General features: G+C 42.3%; 2 protein-coding genes across 2 annotated transcripts in view; one reads left to right on the top strand and one right to left on the bottom strand.

Moving 5' to 3' along the window:
• The first annotated feature begins 1,516 nt into the window (after positions 1–1,516).
• Positions 1,517–7,428, top strand: LOC108576543 (glycine-rich cell wall structural protein 2-like). Its single transcript, XM_017939554.1, has 4 exons — positions 1,517–1,604; positions 3,565–3,715; positions 6,162–6,360; positions 7,026–7,428. Exons 1-4 carry the CDS (start codon positions 1,584–1,586, stop codon positions 7,426–7,428), a joined length of 774 nt encoding a protein of 257 aa, XP_017795043.1. The 5' UTR covers positions 1,517–1,583.
• Positions 7,429–9,058: 1,630 nt separating this feature from the next.
• Positions 9,059–25,301, bottom strand: part of LOC108576533 (collagen alpha-5(IV) chain-like) — a 28,888-nt gene continuing 12,645 nt past the window's right edge. Inside the window, exons 2-6 of the mRNA XM_017939544.1 lie at positions 16,561–16,681; positions 16,102–16,467; positions 15,930–16,025; positions 10,742–15,802; positions 9,059–10,498 (exon numbers count right to left, since the gene is read on the bottom strand). Of these exons, the coding sequence (XP_017795033.1) occupies positions 9,201–10,498; positions 10,742–15,802; positions 15,930–16,025; positions 16,102–16,467; positions 16,561–16,681 (6,942 nt within the window). The 3' untranslated portion in view covers positions 9,059–9,200. The remainder of the gene's footprint in view (positions 10,499–10,741; positions 15,803–15,929; positions 16,026–16,101; positions 16,468–16,560; positions 16,682–25,301) is intronic.

Genomic DNA, 25,301 nt, shown 5'->3' with positions numbered 1-25,301 from the left:
ATTCAAGAACGCGTTACTTTTAGTTTTTTTTCCAAATAGTCTCTGAAACTTAATTGCTATAGCTGTATGGAAACAAATGGCCTTAGTTAAAGTACAACCGTGTACTATTCGATACCCGTGGGTTTCCAACAAATGATCCTTGTCGCGCGGTGGATATTTTCTTTTCACCTGTCCGATATCTCGATATCTACTGGAGAATTGATGTTTAATTAGTGAATTTCGCGAGCTGTTATTTCCAGCCAGCAAAAACTAATTTTGCTAGTTTTCCCGGGATAGTAATGAACACCATCGCGTTTGAAATGTTTGAACACGATCGTGTTAATGTAGTTTCTCTTAGAATCGTTAATCGAACAGTCAGGGATTGTAACTGTATTAACATTTGTAGCTACTGTCTCGAATGTTAATTATTCAACAGCTGAAAGAGGAACACTTGCGCTTTTATTTCTCATATGTAAACGGCTTGTAAAATTTTGCATTGTTAAATTCAGCATAATTGTGAAATTATATGGCACCTTTGCTAATTATTACGCAATGTTTACTTCCGTGTAGTACATTATTCATAGCTTGTTTATATAATAATACATTAAATTTAAATCATTGCAAAGTGTCAGGGGGAGAGAGTGAATTGTCCAGGTTTCACGGTAGCTTTTTTCAATTATGCAAAGTTTGCTTGAGATCGATTAAATGATTCAGGAATTAATAGATCTTACATAGATACATGTACAGATCAATAATAGTAATCAAATCTACAATGTATCAGAGATTGGTACACTGATCTATTCAAACGAGAAGAGAAAACTGAGATTCACAAAAAGAATACGCTGCAGATCATAAAGTTAAATTGAAACATCTGAAAAAGCGATTAATTCAAACATTAAAAACTCTAAATTAACATATTGTAAATTATAGTTCTTCGGGCTTTTCCATATTCCTTTTTTTCTCCCTAACCAAAAATTAGAACGTCCAAACTTTCGCACAGCTCCGAGAATAATTAATAAAATATCAACTTTAAGGCGTTGTAATAAATTAGCAAGATTTATCATCTGCCGTGCAATCCAAACGATCCTTCTAGTTCTCGATCAGCCTCGACCTGATATTAAGCACGAAACGGTATTATTAACGAGTCGTCAAGCTTCCCTCGTGTCATGGAAGACTCTCCGGTGGCCATCTTGTCGGCCAGTTTTCATCGATCTTGAACTACTTGAGGTGAATCGTCCTCCTCGCGGTATGACGCAGCCGAAATCGAAGGATTACAGCTGGATGTTGCCGGTGTACCACTTGTGTGTGCACACACGTTTCCGGAAACGTAGTTTCCCATGGGCCGCACGAGCCCGGCCGCTTGCAGGCGTGTCACGCAGAATGCCGGCCGATTCTCTTCGATGGCCTTGTTAACGTCGTCTCCTGAGTAAGTCTCAAGCTTAAACAAACCAAGACCTGGCCAGGAAGACGAGGAGGGGCACGTGAATCAAGCGTATATAGAGGTTTGAAGCGGTGTCGCTCGAACAGAACACCTTCAAGTCCCATCAAAGCGGGTGTTTTCGTGTAAAATAACATTGAATTTCGCTTAATCGACCAGAGTAAAAATGAGAGACGCTTTCTTCATCGTAAGTATTGGGTGCTGCAAGTTTCTCCTAATTTTTTTCCAATTAAATTTTCAGTTCGAAGGTTGATTCCTGTTTAATGGAACTGGATGTGTGTAAACGATAGAGAACTGGTTTTATTTTTAAAAGTAAATCTTGTGTTTGATGTATTGGTCAATCCAGTGGAGAAATTATGGTTTAGGGGTAGATATGGTCTTTTCATTCACAATTTAAATGGAAAAAGTTGGGTGTAATAATTTTAATTTTAGTTAGAATTTTTAAATTGATATTTTATTACCTGTGGGAGGTATGGTAAATTTTTAGTTGGAGGTTGCTTTCTGTTTATCTGGGATAGAATGTGTATAAATGATAAGGGATTCGGTTTATTTTTAAAAGTAAATTTAGTTCTTCGTATATTATTCGATGCAGGGGAAATATTATGGACTGTACCCAAACCTACCCAGATATAGTTTGTCTTTTTCTTTCACAATTGAAATGGAAAACATTGGGAATAATATTTTTAAGATTGATACTGATATCTCTGGTGGAAAATATGAGTTAATCAATGTAAACACATTGTGAATTAGATCTCCGTGCTCTATATTTTCCTTTCGAACGGAATCTATATTTTGTAGAAGTTATTTGTCGATTTCATGGAAGGGTCTGACGAGTTTTCAAACGAACTGTTTGATTTTGCCGGAATGTTGTTGCGAAACTGTGTACGAAAAATCTGCAACTATATACTGCACCCCTGAACAAACTGTTAACAACCTACTTTTCACGAAATGTGGAAAACTGTTTTATGAGAAAACTTCTGCCTTTTTATTCATTTTGTTTCGTTTCTCCTATTTCTTTTTTACTTTCAATCACAGATTGCAGAAAAAGTTCAAACGAAAAATACCATAAAAATGGCAATTATGGTAATTCTTGGAAAGCAAGTACTCGCACATTCAGTCGTCACTTTCTAAAAGGCCAAAATATTACGAATTTCTTAAGTGAATACTGATGAATATGAAAAAATATATGTTCGATAAAAGTAAAAGAAAATTAGTGAAGTATTTCATTTATTTTATAATTAACACAACATGAAGCTTCGTGTTCAAAATCGCTGTTTATCTTTATCACACAAAGTACGGTGTGCATAACCCAAAGAAGGCGATATTGATCTTTTTCTTAACTTACCATTGTTCCCTGCCAATATTTGTAATTAATGGAAGGAAAAGTGAAAGTTCTTTAAAACTTTCTGCGCCTTTTATTATTGTTTACCAATCTTAGAAAAAAACAGTATGTCAAAAAAGAGATATTAAAAATTTATATAAATATTACGATATAAATCACAGATTTAATTTTTCAAATATCTCTCTTTTTCACATTTCTGCTGATAATATCTGTGATCAGTAATACTGCACGTTTCACTCTCGAAAAAGTAACGTCTAATGGAACATGTCGCGAACCATTCAAATTTTCCCGATATTTCGATGATGTACGTTGACAAATTCCCTCAGATCAAGTTGTTTCTGTTAGAATACTCCTTAAATTCTTAGGAAATCTTGTTATTACGCTCGCGCGTATTCACGTAACATAGATTGACACTAATAACTCGTAATGACAATACAATCGCCACTAATTTATCTGTCGACGTGGTCGATAACTGTGTCACAGTAAATTTAATCGTAATTTCATGAGAACAGTAAAGTTCGTTACGAAAGACGTATTCTTTTCTTCAATTTTACTCGTGAAACAAAGAGTACGTCGAATATTTCGTAATAAAAAAAAAATGTAAAAATACTAAATACACCGTATTATTATGAATGTTAAACTGCTCCATTTAATGTAAATTATACATACATTTATGCCGATAATGCATAAATGGATCGTTAATTGTCACGTTGAAACAGATCGGCGTGATCTATTTTCGATATCCGTGGCACAGTTTCGCGATTATTGCATAGAATTGTCGCATCGGCCCATATCCAATTCTCAGTTTCAGGTATTAACATTTGCTTGCCTAACTGTACTCGGCAGCGGTGCTATCGTACCATCCGAACCGAAGCTAACTACCAAATTAACGCCTGTAAACAGCCCATCCTATGAGGACAGCGTGAAAGATTTAACCGCGGCTGCCAGCGATAGGAGTAAGTACATTTCTATCACCGAAAGACGTTTCATTGTTCTGTATTTGCACCAGAATATCGTAATTTAGAAATAACATTTTCTTAAATATTAGAAAATTATTTTAAAAATTTTCACAGTACATTCTTTTATCACAAATTTCTTTCTTATTGGAAAATTTCTATTTCAATTTAACCGCGTTATTTTTTACATCGAAACGCGAAACACGCAATCTTAATGTGTATATTTAAGAGAAACACGAAGAGTAATTGGTATTCGAAAAACGATCGAACGCGGAATACTATTTTTATCTTATCGTTTCATTGCCCGGATCAAGGTAATTGTAAGACGAGAGAAAAATAGGATAAACGAAGTTCGAAGCGTTTTATTTAGTGCATTACTCGTATAACTATACTCGTATAACTGGATAATTGCGGGATTCTAGTGGACGCGGTTGTCCGCGAGCAAGATTACGGCTGTTTCTATAGGCATAATCGATCGTTATCCAACCTTTTCAATGTATTAAATAAGTGTGTCACTACCGTTCCCACGATCGAGCACTTCAAACGGATTTCATTGTAAAAAAGTGACATTCGATATAATAACATGCTAATGCGACGAGACTACCTGAAGGTCCTTCGACAATCGGCGGCGTCTTTTCTAATGACCACTCGTGCCGACGTCGGTGTTCTGCATTAGATCATTGATATAATGACTCACGTAACGCTGCAACAGAATTTGCATGAGTGGCGCGGCTGTATTCTCTGTTATTGAGATACTGTAACGATTCCCCGTCTGTATTTTTCTCGATTCAATTTATGATTCACCGGAGAATCGTTTATTTTATCCTTATAATTCTTATCGTCTTCTTAACCTATTCTTAACCTAATCCTTATCGTTTATTTTATATTTCCAACCGGCGTATCGTAATTCAGGAGTAACATTTTTCAGAAATACTTTTTTCCTAGTTTTTAGAGTATACCTGGATATTGTTATTACACGATTAATATTTACACGGGTTTTTTAAACACGTTTTACTTATTTCAACGTGGTTGCAAAATGGCACACTAATTAGTTCGCAGGAAATTTCACGAAAATCATGCGTATCCCGTACGAATATTTTCAGTACTTCTTTTTTTCAATATACCGCGCTATGCAGCGTGAAAATGCTGTGCGTGAAAATCCATTTTTAAACGCTTTGTTTTCGCACGGTGCGCAACCAGAGGGTAAAATGCGTTCCAGGTGTGTTTGTAGAGTATTGTTTGTTTAAAAAAACACACACACACACACAATGTATACGGAAAAGCGTAACAAGAATTGCGTGGTAAATATTAGTTTGCAGAAAGGTTGATCAATTTCAATCTCGTTTATTTACATACAAACGTATTTCACAACGAACAGAAAGATGTGCACACGATGGAACGGACAAGTAGTCCTGTTACAAGATTTATCGTTACCTCGAAAACCTCTAGCCAATTGTTTTATCAATAATTACGCGCGATACCCTTGTACTCATAAATCACCGCGCTCACGCCATTCTGTTCTCGTGACACCGGTAATTTTATCAATCGTGGCTAATTGAATTTAAGCGTGATTTAATTCGTGGATTTTCTCTCCCGTAGACATTATAGGCGGTAAACCGATGATTCATGAACGCATCGTTCAACACCGCGTCATTTCCGCCACCATGGGACTAATGGATGGAGGACGTGTGTATGTGCGAAAAAGCGTTTTACCATTCACCAGCACTCGCCCCAAGGTTGAACTGATTACCTATTCTTCTGTACACACCGCGAAGTGTAAAGCAATCTTCTTCAATCGTGTTACTTCTTTGCGGTAGAAAAGTCTCTTTCTGTTTCAATACATACAACGGTATTTCTTCTTCGAACACTCGAGAGAAATATCTGAACTTTCTTTTCGTTCCTTCTTTTTGTCGTATTTGAAGTAGGTATTCGATCGTAGTTGTTTAAATTCTTGTTGTAACTGTTATATGGTAAATACAGAAGCCACGGTTTACTAGAAGAATTCTAGAAGTTGGCAAAGTTCGCAACAAGTTTCCAATCTTCTTAGTCTCACACTTGTCATGTGAACCTCGTAAACTTTGCGGCACCCTTTTCCAACTCCTCGACAGTCTTGAACGCGATACATGGGAGAAAAAAAAGCTGTAGACTGCTCGTTATCGTTTCGAAGAATTTCTCGAGAATAATTAACTTCAACCTTCTAGGTGTTTGTATAGTCATGCTTTTCGTATAAATCATCAGATCGTTAGGAATCAGTAGTTTTTAGCCTTTCGTAATAACAGAGTAAGTGAATCACGTGTGAATAATTTAATTGGAAAAAAGTGAGCATTGAAAGAGGATAAAAAAGATGTGATATTCTTAAGACAAGAGAAGATCGAGAAATCCAACAGTGATCGAGAGCGATGCACTTTGAAAATGTCGATTTTCTTAAAAGTTTCCTTGATTCCAGCGTTCCACATTAGCAAAGACTATGGCCAGCCCGGTGGATACGGCGGAGGCGTACCGTATGGAAGTTATCTTGGCAGTTCGATTTATCCTGGTACTACAGCGTATCGCGGAACTGGCTTGAGCCCGGGATACCTAAATCCAAGCTATAAAGGCTATGTAGTGGGTGGTCCAGGCGGAATTATCGGGGGCGGCAATATAGGGTGAGGTTCTCGCACAATTCAAACTGGAATAATGGACTGGTACTATAAACGTATCACGCGATCACCGTCTGACTTTTCAAAACGTTGCACACTTTCAAATGGGAATAAATGGGTATATGAACGTGGTACTGAATCGCGGATGCGGTTCGAGAGAACGTGAATTCGCAGGAGGCGTTCAAATGAAATTTGTTACTTTCCGTATAAATGAATGTAACAATCTGAAAGTTTTATCTTCGAGGAAAAGTGTTCGAAGAATGACATTCTTTATTTGTTCAAATTTATCTCAATTTCTTTCCTAACCTCGGTAGAATTCACTTTTTAATACGGTACGTACTATACAGAGATGAGAAGATGGCTAATGTGACAGTCGATGGAAGAAATATATAGCGAGGTTGGTCACAGATAAGATAAGACACATTTCACGCGTCTCTCTCTAAAATTTCGAGCCCTTCTCTTAGATTTCTAATTCTTGCACCCTTGTAACTTACGACTTCGCTATATTCCTCTCATGGACTATAATTGCCACGATTCCATAACTCGTTGCATAGTAACACTGATACCTGCGTCTCGTCACGAATGAACGATTAAAAATTGATTCGAATAACACCTAACACTGACACTTTCTCGAAACACCATCTAGAACTTCGACAACCCTTTGATCTCAGGTACGGCTATTACGGAAGTTCTGGATACAATCCGAATTACGGTGGCTATGGAGGCTATGGATACGGTGCTAACGGTGGATACGGGGGTTACGGTGGATACAGTGGTTACGGAACAGGACTAAGTACCTCTGGTGGCTATGTTAACGGATATGGTAGCGCTTATGGTAGCGGATACGGTTCTGGCATCTACGAGGACGCGTACTATGGGAACGGCGGACGTGGTGGTTATGGACGTTACGGTGGATTAGATGGTTATGGGTATGGAGGAGGATACAACGGATATGGAGGATCGAATTATGGAACATCGTATGCTGCGAAAAGCAACTATGATCCTTACGCTTATCGTAGCAACAGTTACGGAAGCTATACTGGTTATCCGTCCGGATACAGAGGTTACTCTTAAAGTAACATCGAACGAAGGTTATTGTAAATCTGTGTTACAATACCTTTTTGTCGTTTTGACGAAGAAACTCGAATGTGACGAAGCATTGCAGCAGTATTTGCCAATACTGGTTTAACTGTGTATGTGGCGTTTGACACATTCATCGATGTTCGTTATTAATCTGCATTAACGTCGATAGATTGTAATTTTGTATTGTTATTAATACTTCGTTTAATGTACATACGTATTGTTTTGGTAATAATAAAGACAGTTTAGCTGATGAACCTTTAGGGATTTATTTGGCTATGTGTCTGTTTTTTAATTGATCTTTTTATAGATAGAGGAAATTGGAGGTTACCGTTGAAAGATGGAGAATAGGTTCTTTTTTTTTGTATGATGTTTCGTGATTAGTTTTATTTAATAAAAATACATGATTCGTACTTATAAAGGAACATTGAATGAACGCAATATTAATATGTACAATTATGTATATAATTTATTGGAAATTTCGTCGATCTCTATGCTAAGGGGAAAGATACATATTACGCATCTTGTATCCAATGTACAAATATAATTATTCTGTTAAAAAAAAAAAAAACACGTATCGAGCATGTACAGTTAACGGCGAATTTTAGATATTTTAATGAGCTTTCAACCTTACGTTCTTCTTGTGCATACCTTAAACCCTAGATTTTCGAAAGAGCGAGATATTTGAAGTTTCCTAAAAAAGGTGACGATTATTCTGTACGTGCTCAATGAGAATTATAATACGTATTAGCACTTGCACGATTAATATTTAACATCAAGCATACGTTAGACGAGAGAATTCAACGGATGATCTCATTTCTCGCGATGTTTCATACATAAATTAGCTGCCGAAAAGAAGTTTCAAGTCGAACCATGAGAAACGTACACTTTCCCTTTGTGCCTTTATTTTTACATCGTGCGAAACGAAATAGTATTCTTGAAATTAAATACCAGCTGATAATAGCGACATAACGGACTAAACACTTTATTTTTTTTTTGTTGCTTGCTGCATCATTATAGCTACGTAGAAAAAGAGCTACGGAAACCTTCCAAATTTCTTTACGATACCCCTACGAGAAGACTGCTTTAAGTAAATGATCCCGATGAGAATGACAAAGAACAGTTTTCTGGAAGTAGAATCCTTCTTCCCTGCGTTAACTTCGACAATTTCTACCACAGTTTCGTATCTTCATTTTTATGAAATATAAAATTTACAAATCTCGCAACGTTACGAGAAACACAGTAGTACCATTTTGCCGCGAGATACTTGAAAATTTCAGCAGAACATCGCAGCAAAGATAAAGTCACCGATCTCAACTTTGATCTTCTGCTGTAACTATGAAAATCTTTACGATATCTCCGGATTCTACCTGTCGTAAATTATCTTTTACGATTTCCTATGTGAAGTTAAAGCAGGGAAAATAGAATGAAGACGAGGAAGAAGAATGATTTGAAACCCTGCCTCTGGATAACCATAGTCAAATCGTCCTACCAAAAAAAAAAAAAAAAAAGGAACCCCATTAAACATTTCACCCGCGTTACCTTCCGTTCAGAGGAACGCGCAGATTATGGTTATCCCTCCGCAGAACGATGGTTCACTTCGTTCCATTTCGATCGTGTCTCTGTTTGGCCATCCGTCAGCTGTCCAGCAGCTGATGGACGGGCAAGAATGCTCGTCGATTTACGGACCGTTCCCGTGGCTCGAACGCGAGGCATTCTTCGTGACCGAGTGGCGACTTGATACCCGCACGTTACAATCGCACTCTTCACTTGGCGTTCCGGCTCTTTGCTCGCCTTCTCTGTGTTCGACCACGTGCTGAAACATTCAAAAAGCCAAGTTTCGCCTGGCGTAACGCCTCCCTTAGGTTCTCTACGTTGCCAAGCTGATTCAGGCTGAGAAGCTTCGTTTCGATTTTCCCGGTACGAGAGTCGCACGCGTCGCATGCATATGGTACAGGCATTGCAGTGGGGAACATGTCTTTCATGTTTTGGCTGTCCGTTTCGTCGTCACCTGGACAGTATGGTACGAATACCACGGGAATGAAGCCAAGCTGACCAATGAGGGGAATGGATGTCGTGCTCGTCGTCGTGGCTGTATCATTGCCAGGCTCGACGAGGTAACAGGGACAGGTGTTTGGGTCTAACCCTATGGATTGCTGATAGGGCTTGTTGCCGATCGAACTCGGAGGTTGTACCCCAATAGCGGTGAACTCGGAGTTCGGGTTGTAAGCTGTCTCAGACAATTGGTTTACCTGTTTCACGAGAGCGGCATTACTTCCACTTGGCGGCTGATATCTTACATTGGCTTGATCCTCGCGGTTCGTCTCGATCTGAATAACCGGTTCGCTCACTTTCGTAATCTGTTGGGGATATTTCCGATTCTCGCGTGAACTCTGCGGGTATCTGTCTTGGACGAAGTACTTCGGACCACTGGGAGGTCTGACACCGTTGTAGGCGTCTTGGGAGTTTTGAGACATGATTTTCTGGACTCTTTCGTAGCTGCTTCGATCCTCCTGCTCGGAGTATTTTCGCGACTCTTTTCGTTGAGCTTGCAGCAGAGAATTGATTTCGTCCGCGTTTTGATTCACCTGACCTGGATGGTAACCGAGTCTCACAGACTGATCTTTGAATTGCGAGTCTCTTAAGGGGCCGCTTATTTTTACTGGATAACCAAAGGCTGTAGACTGAACTTTTTTCTCGTAATTCCCGTCGTACGTCTCGTTTTTGGTATACTCTGATTGGAACTTAGAGCTAGAGGTTAGTCGTTCTACTTGCTTCTGTCCGAAGTCTCCGTAATGGGGTTGTTGATAGGGAGTTTGTGTGGTAGGTTCGTAGTATTTGATGGGATATTGAACTTTGAACACTCCGTCATTTCGGTGACCGGACGTTGGTTGCACTCCGGGTACGTAGTCTGGGTCACCAGGCCATGGTCCATCGGGACCGGGAGAACCTGTTGGCCATGGACCATCTGGACCAGCTGGTCCTTCACCTCCTACACCTCCTACACCTCCAACTCCACCTACTGGACCTTCGGGACCTTCAGGACCTCCAGGACCTTCGGGACCTCCAGGTCCTCCAGGACCTGCGGGACCATCAGGACCTTCGGGCCATGGGCCATTGGGACCATCAGGACCTACACCGCCAATTGGACCTTCAGGCCCAGAAGGATATCCTGGATATGGAGGATACTGGGGTTCACCTGGAATTATAGAGAAATATTTATTGCAAAAACTATGTGCCCCGGTATATAATATTTAAAAACGAAATGCGAAATTTAATTTGATATAAAGATATATTATTCACATACCTGGTTTTGGGTGTCCAGGGTGTCCAGGGTGTCCAGGGTGTCCAGGGTGCCCAGGTTTTCCCGGTTTTCCTGGTTTACCCGGTTTACCAGGAGTTCCTGGGTACGATGGTGTACCAGGATATCCTGGTTGTGGTGGAATCGGTGGAGTTCCTGGTGTTCCAGGAGTACCAGGAATACCTGGACTACCCGGTGTGCCGGGGTATCCAGGTTGAGGTGGAATCGGTGGTGTGCCAGGAGTACCAGGCTTGCCAGGCTTACCAGGCTTACCAGGCTTGCCAGGTTTACCTGGTTTGCCAGGTATTTCAGGAGTACCTGGAGTACCAGGGATGCTTGGAGTGCCAGGGTATCCAGGTGTGCCAGGAGTTCCTGGGGTTCCAGGGATGCTTGGAGTGCCAGGGTATCCAGGTGTACCAGGAGTTCCTGGGGTTCCAGGGATGCTTGGAGTGCCAGGGTATCCAGGTGTGCCAGGAGTTCCTGGGGTTCCAGGGATGCTTGGAGTGCCAGGGTATCCAGGACTGCCAGGAGTTCCTGGGGTTCCAGGGATGTTTGGTGTGCCAGGGTATCCCGGTGTGCCTGGAGTTCCTGCGGTACCAGGTATGCTTGGTGTGCCAGGGTATCCCGCTGTACCTGGCGTACCAGGGCTTCCAGGATATCCAGGGTGTCCAGGGCTTCCAGGATAACCCGGTCTACCTGGAATTCCAGGGTGCCCAGGTTGTGGTGGCACTTGAGTTCCAGGATATCCTGGTGTACCAGGAGTACCGGGGCTTCCAGGATATCCAGGTGAACCAGGTGTACCGGGACTTCCAGGATAGCCAGGTGGTATTGGTACTTGAGATCCAGGATATCCAGGGGAACCTGGCGTACCAGGACTTCCAGGATAGCCAGGATGTGACGGATGTCCAGGTTTACCAGGTTTACCAGGTCGACTGGGTTTGCCAGGTTTAACGGATGTGCCAGGTGTACCTGATGTTCCAGGGCTGCCAGGATATCCTGGTGTACCATCGGTCCCAGGATATCCTGGGTGTGGTGGATATGGCGGACTTGGTTCAGGCGTTCCAGGCAGTGGGGTAACTGGAAGAGTACTGGGCTTGTCCGGTTTACCCGGCTTACCAGGCTTTCCTGGTGTTCCAGGTGAGCCAGGGTATCCAGGTTGTGACGGAGTTCCCGGTATCCCAGGATAGCCTGTTTGTGGCGGCGTTCCAGGATATCCGGGTTGTCCTGGAGTACCAGGATGTCCGGGTTGTCCTGGAGTACCAGGATATCCGGGATGCCCAGGTGTTCCAGGGTACTCAGGTTGTGCTGGCGTCCCGGGTGCTCCAGGAGTTCCAGGTTGTCCTGGTTTGCCAGGATATCCAGGATGCCCGGGTGTTCCTGGTGTACCAGGTGTTCCAGGGTATCCGGGCTGTGGTGGCGTTCCAGGATATCCAGGATGCCCGGGTGTTCCAGGTGAACCAGGTGTTCCGGGGTATCCGGGTTGTGGTGGCGTTCCAGGATATCCAGGATGCCCGGGTGTTCCAGGATGTCCTGGCGTACCGGGATATCCAGGTTGTGGCGGGGTACCTGGAGTCCCGGGTGATCCGGGATAACCGGGCTGAGGTGGCGTTCCTGGTGTGCCTGGAGTTCCGGGAGTTCCGGGTGTTCCTGGATACCCAGATTGCGGTGGTGTTCCTGGGTGTCCAGGAGTTCCAGGCGTCCCGGGAGTTCCGGGGTATCCAGGTTGTGGCGGAGTACCGGGCGTGCCAGGATGTCCAGGTTTCCCTGGTATTCCTGGATATCCAGGCTGCGGTGGCGTTCCAGGTGTTCCCGGATATCCAGGCTTTGATGGTTTTCCAGGTATTCCTGGTGTTCCGGGGTATCCGGGCTGTGGTGACGTTCCAGGATATCCAGGATGCCCGGGTGTTCCAGGTGTACCAGGTGTTCCGGGGTATCCGGGTTGTGGTGGCGTTCCAGGATGTCCTGGCGTACCGGGATATCCAGGTTGTGGCGGGGTACCTGGTGTACCGGGTGATCCGGGATAACCGGGCTGAGGTGGCGTTCCTGGTGTGCCTGGAGTTCCGGGAGTTCCGGGTGTTCCGGGTGTTCCTGGATACCCAGGTTGCGGTGGTGTTCCTGGGTGTCCAGGAGTTCCGGGGTATCCAGGTAGTGGCGGAGTACCGGGCGTGCCAGGATGTCCAGGTTTCCCTGGTATTCCTGGCGTTCCTGGATATCCAGGCTGCGGTGGCGTTCCAGGTGTTCCAGGATATTCAGGCTGTGATGGTTTTCCAGGTATTCCTGGTATTCCGGGGTATCCGGGCTGTGGTGGCGTTCCAGGATATCCAGGATGCCCGGGTGTTCCAGGTGTACCAGGTGTTCCGGGGTATCCAGGTTGTGGTGGTGTTCCAGGATGTCCTGGCGTACCGGGATATCCAGGATGAGGCGGAGTACCTGGTGTACCGGGATATCCAGGATGAGGCGGAGTACCTGGTGTACCGGGTGATCCGGGATAACCGGGCTTAGGTGGCGTTCCTTCTGTTCCCGGCTTACCAGGCGTTCCCGGAGTCCCGGGTCTACCAGGATAGCCAGGCTGAGGTGGTGTACCTGGTGTGCCTGGAGTTCCGGGTGTTCCTGGATGCCCAGGTTGCGGTGGTATTCCTGGGTGTCCAGGAGTTCCAGGCGTCCCGGGAGTTCCGGGGTATCCAGGTTGTGGTGGAGTACCGGGCGTGCCAGGATGCCCAGGTTTCCCTGGTGTTCCAGGTGTTCCGGGATATCCAGGCTGCGGTGGCGTTCCAGGTGTTCCAGGATATCCAGGCTGTGATGGTTTTCCAGGTATTCCGGGGTATCCGGGCTGTGGTGGCGTTCCAGGATATCCAGGATGCCCGGGTGTTCCAGGTGTACCAGGTGTTCCGGGGTATCCGGGTTGTGGTGGCGTTTCAGGATATCCAGGATGCCCGGGTGTTCCAGGATATCCAGGTTGTGGTGGTATTCCAGGATGTCCTGGCGTACCGGGATATCCAGGATGAGGCGGGGTACCTGGTGTACCGGGTGATCCGGGATAACCGGGCTTAGGTGGCGTTCCTGGTGTTCCTGGCTTACCAGGCGTTCCCGGAGTCCCGGGTCTACCAGGATAGCCAGGCTGAGGTGGTGTACCTGGTGTGCCTGGAGTTCCGGGTGTTCCTGGATGCCCAGGTTGCGGTGGTATTCCTGGGTGTCCAGGAGTTCCAGGCGTCCCGGGAGTTCCGGGGTATCCAGGTTGTGGTGGAGTACCGGGCGTGCCAGGATGTCCAGGTTTCCCTGGTGTTCCCGGAGTTCCAGGATATCCAGGCTGCGATGGCGTTCCAGGTGTTCCAGGATGTCCAGGCTGTAATGGTTTTTCAGGTATTCCTGGTGTTCCGGGTGTTCCTGGACTTCCAGGGCTTCCTGGCTGACCAGATTGTGGTGGTTTTCCTGGCACTCCAGGTGTCCCCGGTTTGCCGGGGATTACAGGTGTTCCGGGTGTGCTAGGTGTTCCAGGATATCCAGGATGTGGTGGCGGTTCAGGCTGTCCCGGATGTCCTGGTTTCCCTGGTATTCCTGGTGTTCCAGGGTATCCGGGATATGGTGGCGGTTCAGGTTGTCCCGGATGTCCCGGTTCCCCCGGTTTCCCTGGTATTTCTGGATATCCAGGCTGTGGTGGCGTTCCTGGTATTCCTGGCGTCCCAGGTGTTCCAGGGTATCCCGGCTTCCCTGGTATTCCTGGTGTTCCTGGATACCCTGGCTGCGGTGGTGTTCCGGGTACTCCTGGCGTTCCAGGTGTTCCAGGATATCCGGGCTGCGGTGGAGTTCCTGGTACTCCTGGTGTCCCAGGTGTTCCAGGGTATCCCGGCTTTCCTGGTGTTCCGGGATATCCAGGCTGCGATGGCGTTCCAGGTGTTCCTGGATATCCAGGCTGTGGTGGCGTTCCAGGTGTTCCTGGATATCCAGGCTGTGATGGTTTTCCTGGTACTCCTGGCGTCCCAGGTTTTCCTGGGTATCCCGGCTTCCCTGGTATTCCTGGTGTTCCTGGATATCCAGGCTGTGGTGGTTTTCCTGGTACTCCTGGCGTTCCAGGTGTTCCAGGATATCCGGGCTGCGGTGGCGTTCCTGGTACTCCTGGTGTCCCAGGTGTTCCAGGGTATCCTGGCTTTCCTGGATATCCTGGCTGTGGTGGCGTTCCTGGTACTCCTGGTGTCCCAGGTGTTCCAGGGTATCCTGGCTTTCCTGGATATCCTGGCTGTGGTGGCGTTCCTGGTACTCCTGGCGTCCCAGGTGTTCCAGGGTATCCCGGCTTCCCTGGTATTCCTGGTGTTCCTGGATATCCAGGTTGTGGTGGTTTTCCTGGTACTCCTGGCGTTCCAGGTGTTCCTGGATATCCGGGCTGCGGTGGCGTTCCTGGTACTCCTGGTGTCCCAGGTGTTCCAGGGTATCCCGGCTTTCCTGGTATTCCTGGATATCCAGGCTGTGGTGGCGTTCCTGGTATTCCTGGTGTCCCAGGTGTTCCAGGGTGTCCCGGCTTTCCTGGTGTTCCTGGATATCCGGGCTGTGGTGGCGTTCCAGGTGTTCCTGGATATCCAGGCTGTGGTGGTGTTCCTGGTACTCCTGGCGTGCCAGGGTATCCCGGTTTCCCTGGTATTCCTGGTGTGCCAGGATATCCTGGTTGCGGTGGTGTTCCTGGTACTCCTGGCGTGCCAGGGTATCCCGGTTTCCCTGGTATTCCTGGTGTGCCAGGATATCCTGGTTGCGGTGGTGTTCCTGGTGTTCCAGGTGTGCCAGGTGTTCCGGGATATCCTGGTTGTGGTGGTGTTCCTGGTACTCCTGGCGTTCCAGGGTATCCCGGTTTCCCTGGTATTCCTGGTGTGCCAGGATATCCTGGTTGCGGTGGTGTTCCTGGTGTTCCAGGTGTGCCAGGTGTTCCGGGATATCCTGGTTGTGGTGGTGTTCCTGGTGTTCCCGGTGATCCAGGATATCCTGGTTGTGGTGGCGTTCCTGGTATTCCAGGTGTCCCAGGTTGTCCAGGGTAACCCGGTTTCCCTGGTGTACCGGGTGTTCCAGGTTGTCCCGGGTATCCTGTATGTGAAATTGTAGCTTAAGTTAATTATTTTCATTTTAATATTTCTCATGGTTAATACTATTATTCCATGTAATAGTTTCTTCCATAATTGCAATGCGTGCAGTTAATTGTAAGGGCACGTACCAGGTCTGATAGGATATTCTGGTGGTTGCGGTGGATATTGTGGTTGTCCTGGTTGTACAGGTGTTCCGCCACTGCTTGAACCATCTGTTCCTGGTCCTTTTTTAGAATTTAAAATTATTCTCAATTCTTTATTACACCTTTCATATTCATTCCATATTTATTAAGTTCTTACCTGCTCCGGGTCCTGGAACCGAGATTGGTCCGGTACCCGTTCCATCAAATTGTCTACATACTTCTGGGAAGTATAAGTCTTTCCATTCTGTAACTACACCATGATGGTGATGGTGGTCGTCGTCTCCATGATTATGTTGCTCCGAGTCATCATGATGATGATGTTCATGTTCGTGGAGGAATAGTTCAACCGATTTGCCTGGTTGAACAACTCGATATCCCCAGCCATCGCTTATGTAAAATGTTGTTCTTAATTTTCCATATGGATCTATGTATCCATAACATCCATATGTAATGTCGTCTGGTCCACGTATTTCATGGTGGAACTGCCCATTGGGATTTATCTCATAGCCGTAATTATATGCATCTGATGGAAGAATTAATATTACACTTACGATTGTGATATACTTTTTTAAATATACGACGAAGAACATTTAAAATTTTCACCATAGTTACTCACTAGAATAAAAGTCTTGATTTAGATATTGACTCTTCTGCTCGTCACTGATTTTCAGTACCACTTCTCTACTCTGCCTGCTTCCTTGCTGCTGTGTGCATTGCAACAGAGATGTGGCAATCACCTATTACACATAAATCTTCAATTAATTATCCATAAATTAATTTCTTCAGCCTCTATATTATTTTTGTGTGTGTGAGAAATTTATTATATTTTTTACCTATAGAACTACAGATATCACGCAGCTGTAAATTATTTATCTAATTTTATACCTAAATTGACGTTCATTTTCATGAACAGGACATTAAATTTTACAATTTTTACCTATGAACGTTTCAAAAAATCTGAGTAAATGCATTCTGTTGCTATATTAATTTATTGCAGCCCATATACCATTCAACTTATACCGTGTTTTTGTGTAACACGTTAATTAGGAGTAGAATTAGCCAATACGGCAACTTAATTCGTCGCTCCGTGCAACTGACTTCACCTGGTCTAATCTTGTTCACCTTTTAAAAGCTTCGCGAAGATTCACAAACAACGGCGGCGCGTCATTTTAAATGTCAAGTCGACCACTTGATTCCCCAGGTTCAGCTGAGATATCCACTACACTCTGTTCCAAAAATTTTCCAGTTTGCCAATTTTTATATTGCTAATTCAGCGGCAGGTGTCGATAAATTATCGATGTCTCATTCGAAAACCAGTTCCATTTCAACGACCAGTTCAAAAGTACATTTTAATTCGACATTTTTATATACGAAGCGTATACGACACATTTTAATTTGAACTTTCCTCGATCAGAATTACCTGCAGGCGAAAGTCGAAAGTGACGAACCAAAAATCGTCGGCACTCCCTTTCGCCGCTGTCCTAGAATTCTTTTTCGGCCATGAAAATCGTGACAGATCGATTTGTCACTAGAATATTTCCGAGGCAGAAAAAAAAAAGAAGTTGTTTTCATCGGGAATGTTTGAAAAATTCCACGTGATCCTTAAAAAAAAAAAGATGTGAAACGAACATCGCGATAAGACTATATTATTCATCGTCATTAGTCCCCCAGTCCACCGATGAATAGAGCCGATCCCATGTTAGTACCGACGTTTTTTTCTTCTTCTTTTTTCATCGTACAACGATGCAGTTGACGACTGCGTTTAATCTTCCCACCATTTGAGAGAGTCTGTAAAAGTCATCCTCCTACCGTGTCCTCGAGTTATCCGAGAAAAAACCCTTTCTCGTTCGCCGTTTAGGGTAATTAAAACGCAAAGGTCGCGTAATCATTCGATGAGGAGAACATTACGGTGTTTCGTAATGGTACGCTCGAAAAACCTCTTACTAGACGTCAATTATTGCCGTTGTATCTTTAAATTCAATTGCTTGTGGTTCCTTCGTTCAATCGTATCTTAACATGATTTATGTCTACAAGCTGCCATAAAATTAAGATCACTCAGATTTATTACCTTGGCGTTTATAAGTGCCATTGACGTCGTCGTTGACAGTCGACATTTCGATCCTGACTCATTTTAACTCGATTTTTTTTTTTTTTTTACGCAATCCTGAAATCAACGGGAGGAAAAAAAAGGAGGGAAGAGTAACAGGATTACTAAATTTTACTACTTCGAGCTGATTATCGTTTTATTAGAGTTTCTTTGCTTTTATAGCGAAATCCCTTCGTTAACGTCGTTATCCGTGTTGCGACGGCAGTTATTCGAGTAACAACGCGGTAATTAACCTGTAAATTTTTAATGAACGACAGCTTAACGAGAGATTCCTGTTTTACCACTTCTTTACTCCGATGGTATTGTTATTGAGCCGTTTCCTTGCATTGTAAATGGTGTAGTTAGAGTTATTTAGTGTCCTGTTCGACGAAGTTCGAACGATCGATAAAGAAATCGAATCGAAGACGAGACGAAGAGAGAAATGTAGAGTGAAATCTTTTTTTTGTGAAGTTTAACTTTTGGAAAAAATAAATTTCGATTAATTAATTTAACTGTAACGCACATAGTAACGATTTTACTAACATTGTACTTCCGCTAAAATGATCATATTTACTTTTATATTAATTATTGAAATTATCATACTTGTTATATTCACAGATAAATATTTGCATCGTCAGTTTGAGTGTCATTAACTGATAACGTTATATTCTCGCATTCTAATTGTTCAGAAACTTCGTAGTAGAAGCTTCGTACTACCTTCTTTTGAAAAATGATTTGTAACACGTTTCAGGCCGCGGTACAATCAAACGAACGCGTATTCAGCAAGTCCTCTAAATGAAATCTCGTACAAAAGAATTATGTCCCACATTTTTTATTCATTTTCAATAAGAAAGAATGGAGAAATCTAGAGAAGAAGGAGAGATATTGAATAACGTTGACCTATTAAAAGTTGAACTAGATACCATTCTTCAGTGCGACAAGTGAAATCGACAGATATAATGTATCCATTTGAACGAGTAATTTCAATATTCCATTGTGTGATATACTCGTTCTGTTTGTCAACGCCCACACGTGTAAACTGAAAGTGAAATCTTCAAGTAGCCGCGTGTCAAGTCCGGTTGAACGGGTCTAGATTTGCCCTGTTTGCTTAGGTGTTATCGGTTATTACTAGACTGCGAATTTTTAGGCAAATTTATAGTTTTCGTGAATACGGTAAAAGAGGTAGAAAATTCGGTAGAAAATTGTAATAATTTAGATATTTTCTGTAGTTCTTCATATTCTGTGCAATTTTATACCATTGAATTTCATCTAAATGCATACAAATCCGCAGTCTAGCTATTACAAGATCGATGGTGAAGGAGAATTATCAGTTGCAATACGTGTTCCCTAGAAATACGGTTTTTCATTATTCCTCTTATGGCTTCGTATCGTTATTTATGTTTGATCTTCTGCTTGGAAATTTTGAAATTTACGTCTACTAACTTTCCATGAATATCAATATGTCGTCAGTTTGTTATCGTGGTTGGATATTGGTTTAATCTGTTCGTGACCTGAGGGGCTCATATGTCCTACTTAGGTATTCAATCAAAAATTGATCTCAATTTAATATTCTTTGTGGATGCGACGATTCCCAGATAAATCAGAAATTTAAAAAAAGACACTTTGGTCACGAAAGGGTTAAGAATCGTAAAAATAAATATTGAATATTACCACGAAAGGGTTAAAAATCGTAGAAATAAATATTGAATATTACCACGAAAGGGTTAAAAATCGTAAAAATAAATATTGAATATTACCACGAAAGGGTTAAGAATCGTGGAGATAAATACTGAACGATTAAAAACCGAAGGAATTATGATATACACTATCGGCCAAAAGTTTGGAATCACCTCCCACTTTTCATCAATATTAAATCTACTGCTAATTTTTTTATAGATTTGAAGTTTATCTCTTTAATGATAAAAAATTCTCAAAGTCGCCGACTTTTTTCTGGAAATTTTTGTGTAAATTGCAATGCTCAGTGATTCCAAACTTTTGGCCGGTAGTGTAAGTCATGCTTGTGTATAAAGGCGTTTAAGAGTGAATTGAATTAATAGTGATCCACGTTAAAATATTGAACGATCGTCGAGATAAATATCGAATACAGTCACGAAAGGGTTAAGAAAGAATCGCAGAGATAAATACTGCATTATTAAAAATGAAACGAGATGTAATATAAATCATGCCTGTTTGTAAAAACGTTTAAGCGTGAATTCAATTGATAGCGATACACGTTAACACGCTTCTTTTAATTCGCGACACTGAGGCACGCATAAAATTAACAACTTCTATCCGCAATTCTTGATCGATGGTTACTCTGTCACGGGTTCCACCCGCATGAATGCCGATTGAATTGGTACTTTATACTTCTCAATCCCTGTCGACAGCACTATTCAATCACATTAATGATGCCTGGTGCGTTTCCAATCTCCGATTTCTGTTATTGTCGCTGGAGTACAATGATTTATGCACGCGCCAGGGAAAGCGTATGTTAATGTATTAATGAAAAATGAAACAGATACAAATTACCATTAGCCAATGTCTCGTGTAAGAATCTACATACTCGAGGAAGTAGAAAAAAAAGACGCGCGAAGGACTGATGAATGGAGATGGAAAAAAGAAAAATTTCATTTGTCATCTCGGCATAAAATTTTCGAAATTTTCCATTTCTACTTTTAGATTGTTAGTTGGAAGATTAATGAAAAGAACGATGTATTCCCCCGCGGCTCAGTTTCACATGTATAAAAATCCGATGTCGTTAGCACGCGTAGCATTTTCAAAGGATCCTAACATCATCATCAATCATGAAACAAGCGTTCACTTTAAATCGAGAATTCATCCATTTTAATTCTGTGTGTAACTGAAGTATTTTAGAAGACAGTTTAGCCGGTAGTTTCAGGATGTTTCAATTTTTTTTTAGAGCCTCTAATTTACACACTTTAAAAAAGTATGAAAAAATGCGTCTATAGTCACTCTCGAAAATATTCAGGCACTAAGAAAGTTCGACTTTCTAGCGATGTATTTTGTTTAATTGAAAAAGATTGGCTCGTTTATTGTGTTCTAGAATTACTTTAATGCATTCTCATGTATGACATTGTAATTAGTCGAAATTAATCACACGACAAATTCATCGAAATTATGTCCAATTACTATATTACAAAAGAACTTTTCGAATATTCATATTCATATTCGTCATATTTAAATAATTACGCAGATGTTTCTCTGCACAGTGTTTAATCCTGTTTTCAATAAGCAACTGCGTGTATTTTAATCAGTTAAAAAGAATTGGTTCATTTTTTGTACTTTAGAATTACATCTTGCCACTAATGCATTTTCCTATATGACATTGTAATACAAATTAATCAAAATTGCGTCCAATTACTGCGTTGCAAATATATTCGGGACAATTAACAGAACTGAATATTGAAAATATTCGCAATCCCAATGTTTCGCCTGCACAGTGTTCGACAATTTTTCATTAACATATTTTTTTATACTCTTCTACCTCTAAGTACTTTTATGAACAATTTCAAACAGTCCACAAAGCCATACGTGACTCACTAAACCCGTTCACGTGTTAATCTCACTCCTGAACGAGGTTCGAAACCAAATTGAGTTCTTTCTTTCTGCACGCGTTCGAGAAATCAGTCCTGTAGTTTCACCCGTGAATAATAAACGACGATCACGTTGGCAAAGCAGAAGCTCTTTGCGGCGATCTTCATCGAGAATGGGTCCCGTTGAACAGCGTGGCGAGGTCAGCCTAAATCGGCGTGAAAAGTGGCACGATCGCGCATCCTGCTAGGACGCGTCCTTTACCGCGCTCGATCGATGATGTCATCCTCGTTCCACCCACGAAAAGGGAAAGTGGGATCCTGAGGAGAGCTCTTCTTCCCGACTTGTGCGATGTCTCTCACGTAGAGACAGATCGTTCGTTTGTGGTGGGAAAGGTTAATATATGCTGACGCTCGATCTGCCCTGCGCCGTGAATCAACCGTCTACCGGCGCGATGTTAATCCCTCTGGTATTCGTGCCGGCGCGATATTTTAGTGGACAATGGTAAATCAACGATTGGACCCCAGGCGGCAACCATCCGCGTTTACGCGGCTCACCAGCCTGTCGAGATTAACATCGGCGTCGACTAGCTACCTTGACGATCGAAACGGACGTAAAAGCTCATCGGTAACCGGGAGAAGATTTCGCGTAGCTCGAGGACACTCTGGATCGCGCGAAAGAGGTGCTGATGGATTGTTTTTGCAGTTCTGTTTTGGTCCGTTGATTGGACATGGTAGCTCTGTAATATGGGCCGATAGAGATTAAGATACCAAAAGATTTGAACGCGTAACTTGGGTGACTTAAAGTTTTAACCACGGCTGCAAAATTTCTCATCTTGGTCGTGTCGTTTTAAAATTCGGTTTAATCAATTAAGGTGGAAGTGCATGAGAAGGCTTCAAGAGTGCGAGCAAATTTTCAAAATGCCTTTAGGCGTTAATAGTAATGAAAGGGTTAAAAAAAATACGTTTGTGACTATCATCCTTTCCCATTACTCACCTACCTCGACCTCAGTGCCTTATCCTTTAGTGACCCTTGAACCTAAAATAACCCTTACTCTTTTACCTATCGAACCACTTTCCCCTGATTTTTAGAGTTTGTCGAGCAGTCTTTGCATAAGGATCTTAAGGACTTGGAATAAGTTATCGAAGTACGACGGTAGGTACCTAGTTCTTTCGCCTAAGTTCCGTTAGTTCTGTCGTGAAATTATTAAATGTAATAAGTCGAACGTTAGGAAATAAACTCTGCGTATTGGTTGTAAGTAGACTGCGGGTGTTTGAGGAACGATAACGTATCAAAATATGCAAAATATATGAGAGTAACATTGTAACGCTGCTCTCATGTATTTTGCATAATTTGATAGGTTAATTGCTGTAGGTTTGATGCGATAATTGCACAAACATATGTATTTTGCGTAAACATTTACAATCTAGATGTAGGTATTTGCTTATTTATATAAGACAAAATATTTTTAAGAATTATTTTTGTTTATAATAAAAGGGACTAAATAAATTTAACGTATCAATGTATGTATGTAAGTGAAATAGTTTAAATGAAAATTATAACCTATTCTAATGGACCAAATTTTATTCAGCAAGATTACAGAGTTGAATCCTTGATTTTAACAAAAATGATTAGAACCAAAATATAAAATCCCATTGAAAAAAAAAGAAACTCCAAGTTAGAAAAGATTCTTTTCGTCCAAATTTGTCATTTATCCAAAGCAGATAAACTTTCGTTGAGAAAATTCCTCGTAGGTAATAGCGACAAATTCCCGGTACAATTCAACTTCTGTAACGAAGCAGTGACGCCTGTTAAATTACCTAACCTTCAAATTCTTACACGTCTCTCTGTATAAAAGACCCCATTAAAGCGTAATTACCATTCTCGGTACCTCATCGTCACGGCAAAACCATCTATTAATGATTCTCCATGGAACTAACATGAAATAAAGTGGCAATATCAGATGAACGACTAATGCTGGATCGTTTATCGAATAGGGCATCTAAAATTATACGTATCATTCGAGCACACGTGTATAGGGGCGCGGGTGACGACAGAAAAAAAATACTGGCTATTGCACGCAAGGAAACGCGAATCCTCGAGCGTGGCCACGTGATTGAGGATTGGCTGTATTATTGGTTGAAAAGATGGCCGATTTCTGCAAGAGGCATTCCCTGACACGTGCATAATAATAATGCCACCATGAGAGCACAGCGGTGCGTTTATTGCCTCGCGTTACGTCGCGTTTCACGAGGATTTTACGAGGGGAAAGGTGGTTGAAATTAATATTCTTGTCGGGCTGCGGAAAAGCAATCAGCCGTAAATTTTTGCCAGGATAAATCGACACGTGTGTGTATGTACGTGTGCGTGTGTGTATGTCAATAGCATAAATTCATCGCGACATTGATTGTCGGTAATGGAGAATTACAGGTCTGCATAGTGATCGTGTACGGACGAGAACGCGATAACTCATAAATTCGTTCTTTCGTTAACTAGCCAATTGTACTGAGCTGCTTTATGACCTTCGATACGAATCTCCTAGGAATGTGCAAGAACCAGAAATGAAGGATATCCGGTGCTCGGTTAGGGATAAGGAAAATAGCTCTTCTCGACGTGAGAGCGTAGGAATTCGTGAAACTTTCGGTACTGGATATGGCTCGTGTGTTTTTATCCATATATTTTGTTTGGGATATCTTTTGTTGTTAGGAATTTTATGTTAGAAATTTTTAAGGGATAAGTCTTGGGATACTTGTCCATTTGAGAGCGAAACTATCGCGAGTTACTCTCGAGAGTCAATTTAAGCAGTGTATACTGTATTGAGAGTGTAGGCAGAAAGCTGGATACGTAATTTGAGAGTACTCTCGAGAGTGACTATCGTGAAAATCTCTCAGATGAACATTGTCCATTGGAGAGTAAAACTATCGCGAGTTAGTCTCGAGAGTTAAATTTATCAGGGCACACTATTGAGAGTGTAAGCAGAGAGCTGGATACACAATTTGAGAGTACTCTCGAGAGTGACTATCGTGAAAATCTCTCAGATGAACATTGTCCATTGGAGAGTAAAACTATCGTGAGTTGCTCTCGAGAGTCAAATTTATCTCTCAAGAAACTCTCATATGGGCATGTACCCTTGCGATAGTTGCTCTCAAGAGTACTCTCAAATTGTATGTCTAGCTCTCCATTAGCACTCTCAATAGCATGGACACTAATCAATTTGACAAAAACTCTTAAATTTAACGTTTATCTTAAAAAATATAGATAGACAAGTTGAAATACTTCGTATTCTCAAAGTTATTCAACTGTGAGAAATGAAAAATAGAAAGAGTAATGCATCAAATGAATAACTAATTGAATGTAATTATTTTATTTTACATTTAATTACTCTTGATTTTTGAATATTCGTTAATAAATATCAAGAATTCTCCGATTTTTTTGTGTTATTTAAGTACATTTTTCAGTTCAAACTGAAAATAATTTAGTTTCTCGAAATCTTTTCCCGTATAAGATTTCTGTTTTCATGAACGCGATCGCGTGTCCGAGGTGACTTTTTGCTTACGTACCCAAACATCGAGCAGTTTAACTACGCTACCAGGAAACCGTGCTTCCGAATGTTTTTGTTCTTTCCTATGAATGCTACGTTGAAAATTTGTTTTCATTCTGACTCGACCTCAGTCAGCCCTAGCAAGAGTTTAGTCGTAGTTCGTCGTTTACTGTGGTAA

The sequence above is a fragment of the Habropoda laboriosa genome, unplaced genomic scaffold, assembly GCF_001263275.1.
Source record: "Habropoda laboriosa isolate 0110345459 unplaced genomic scaffold, ASM126327v1 scaffold346, whole genome shotgun sequence".
Classification (NCBI taxonomy): domain Eukaryota; kingdom Metazoa; phylum Arthropoda; class Insecta; order Hymenoptera; family Apidae; genus Habropoda; species Habropoda laboriosa.
The sequence above is the reverse complement of the archived record's forward strand: the minus strand, read 5'-3'. Positions and strand labels throughout refer to the sequence as shown.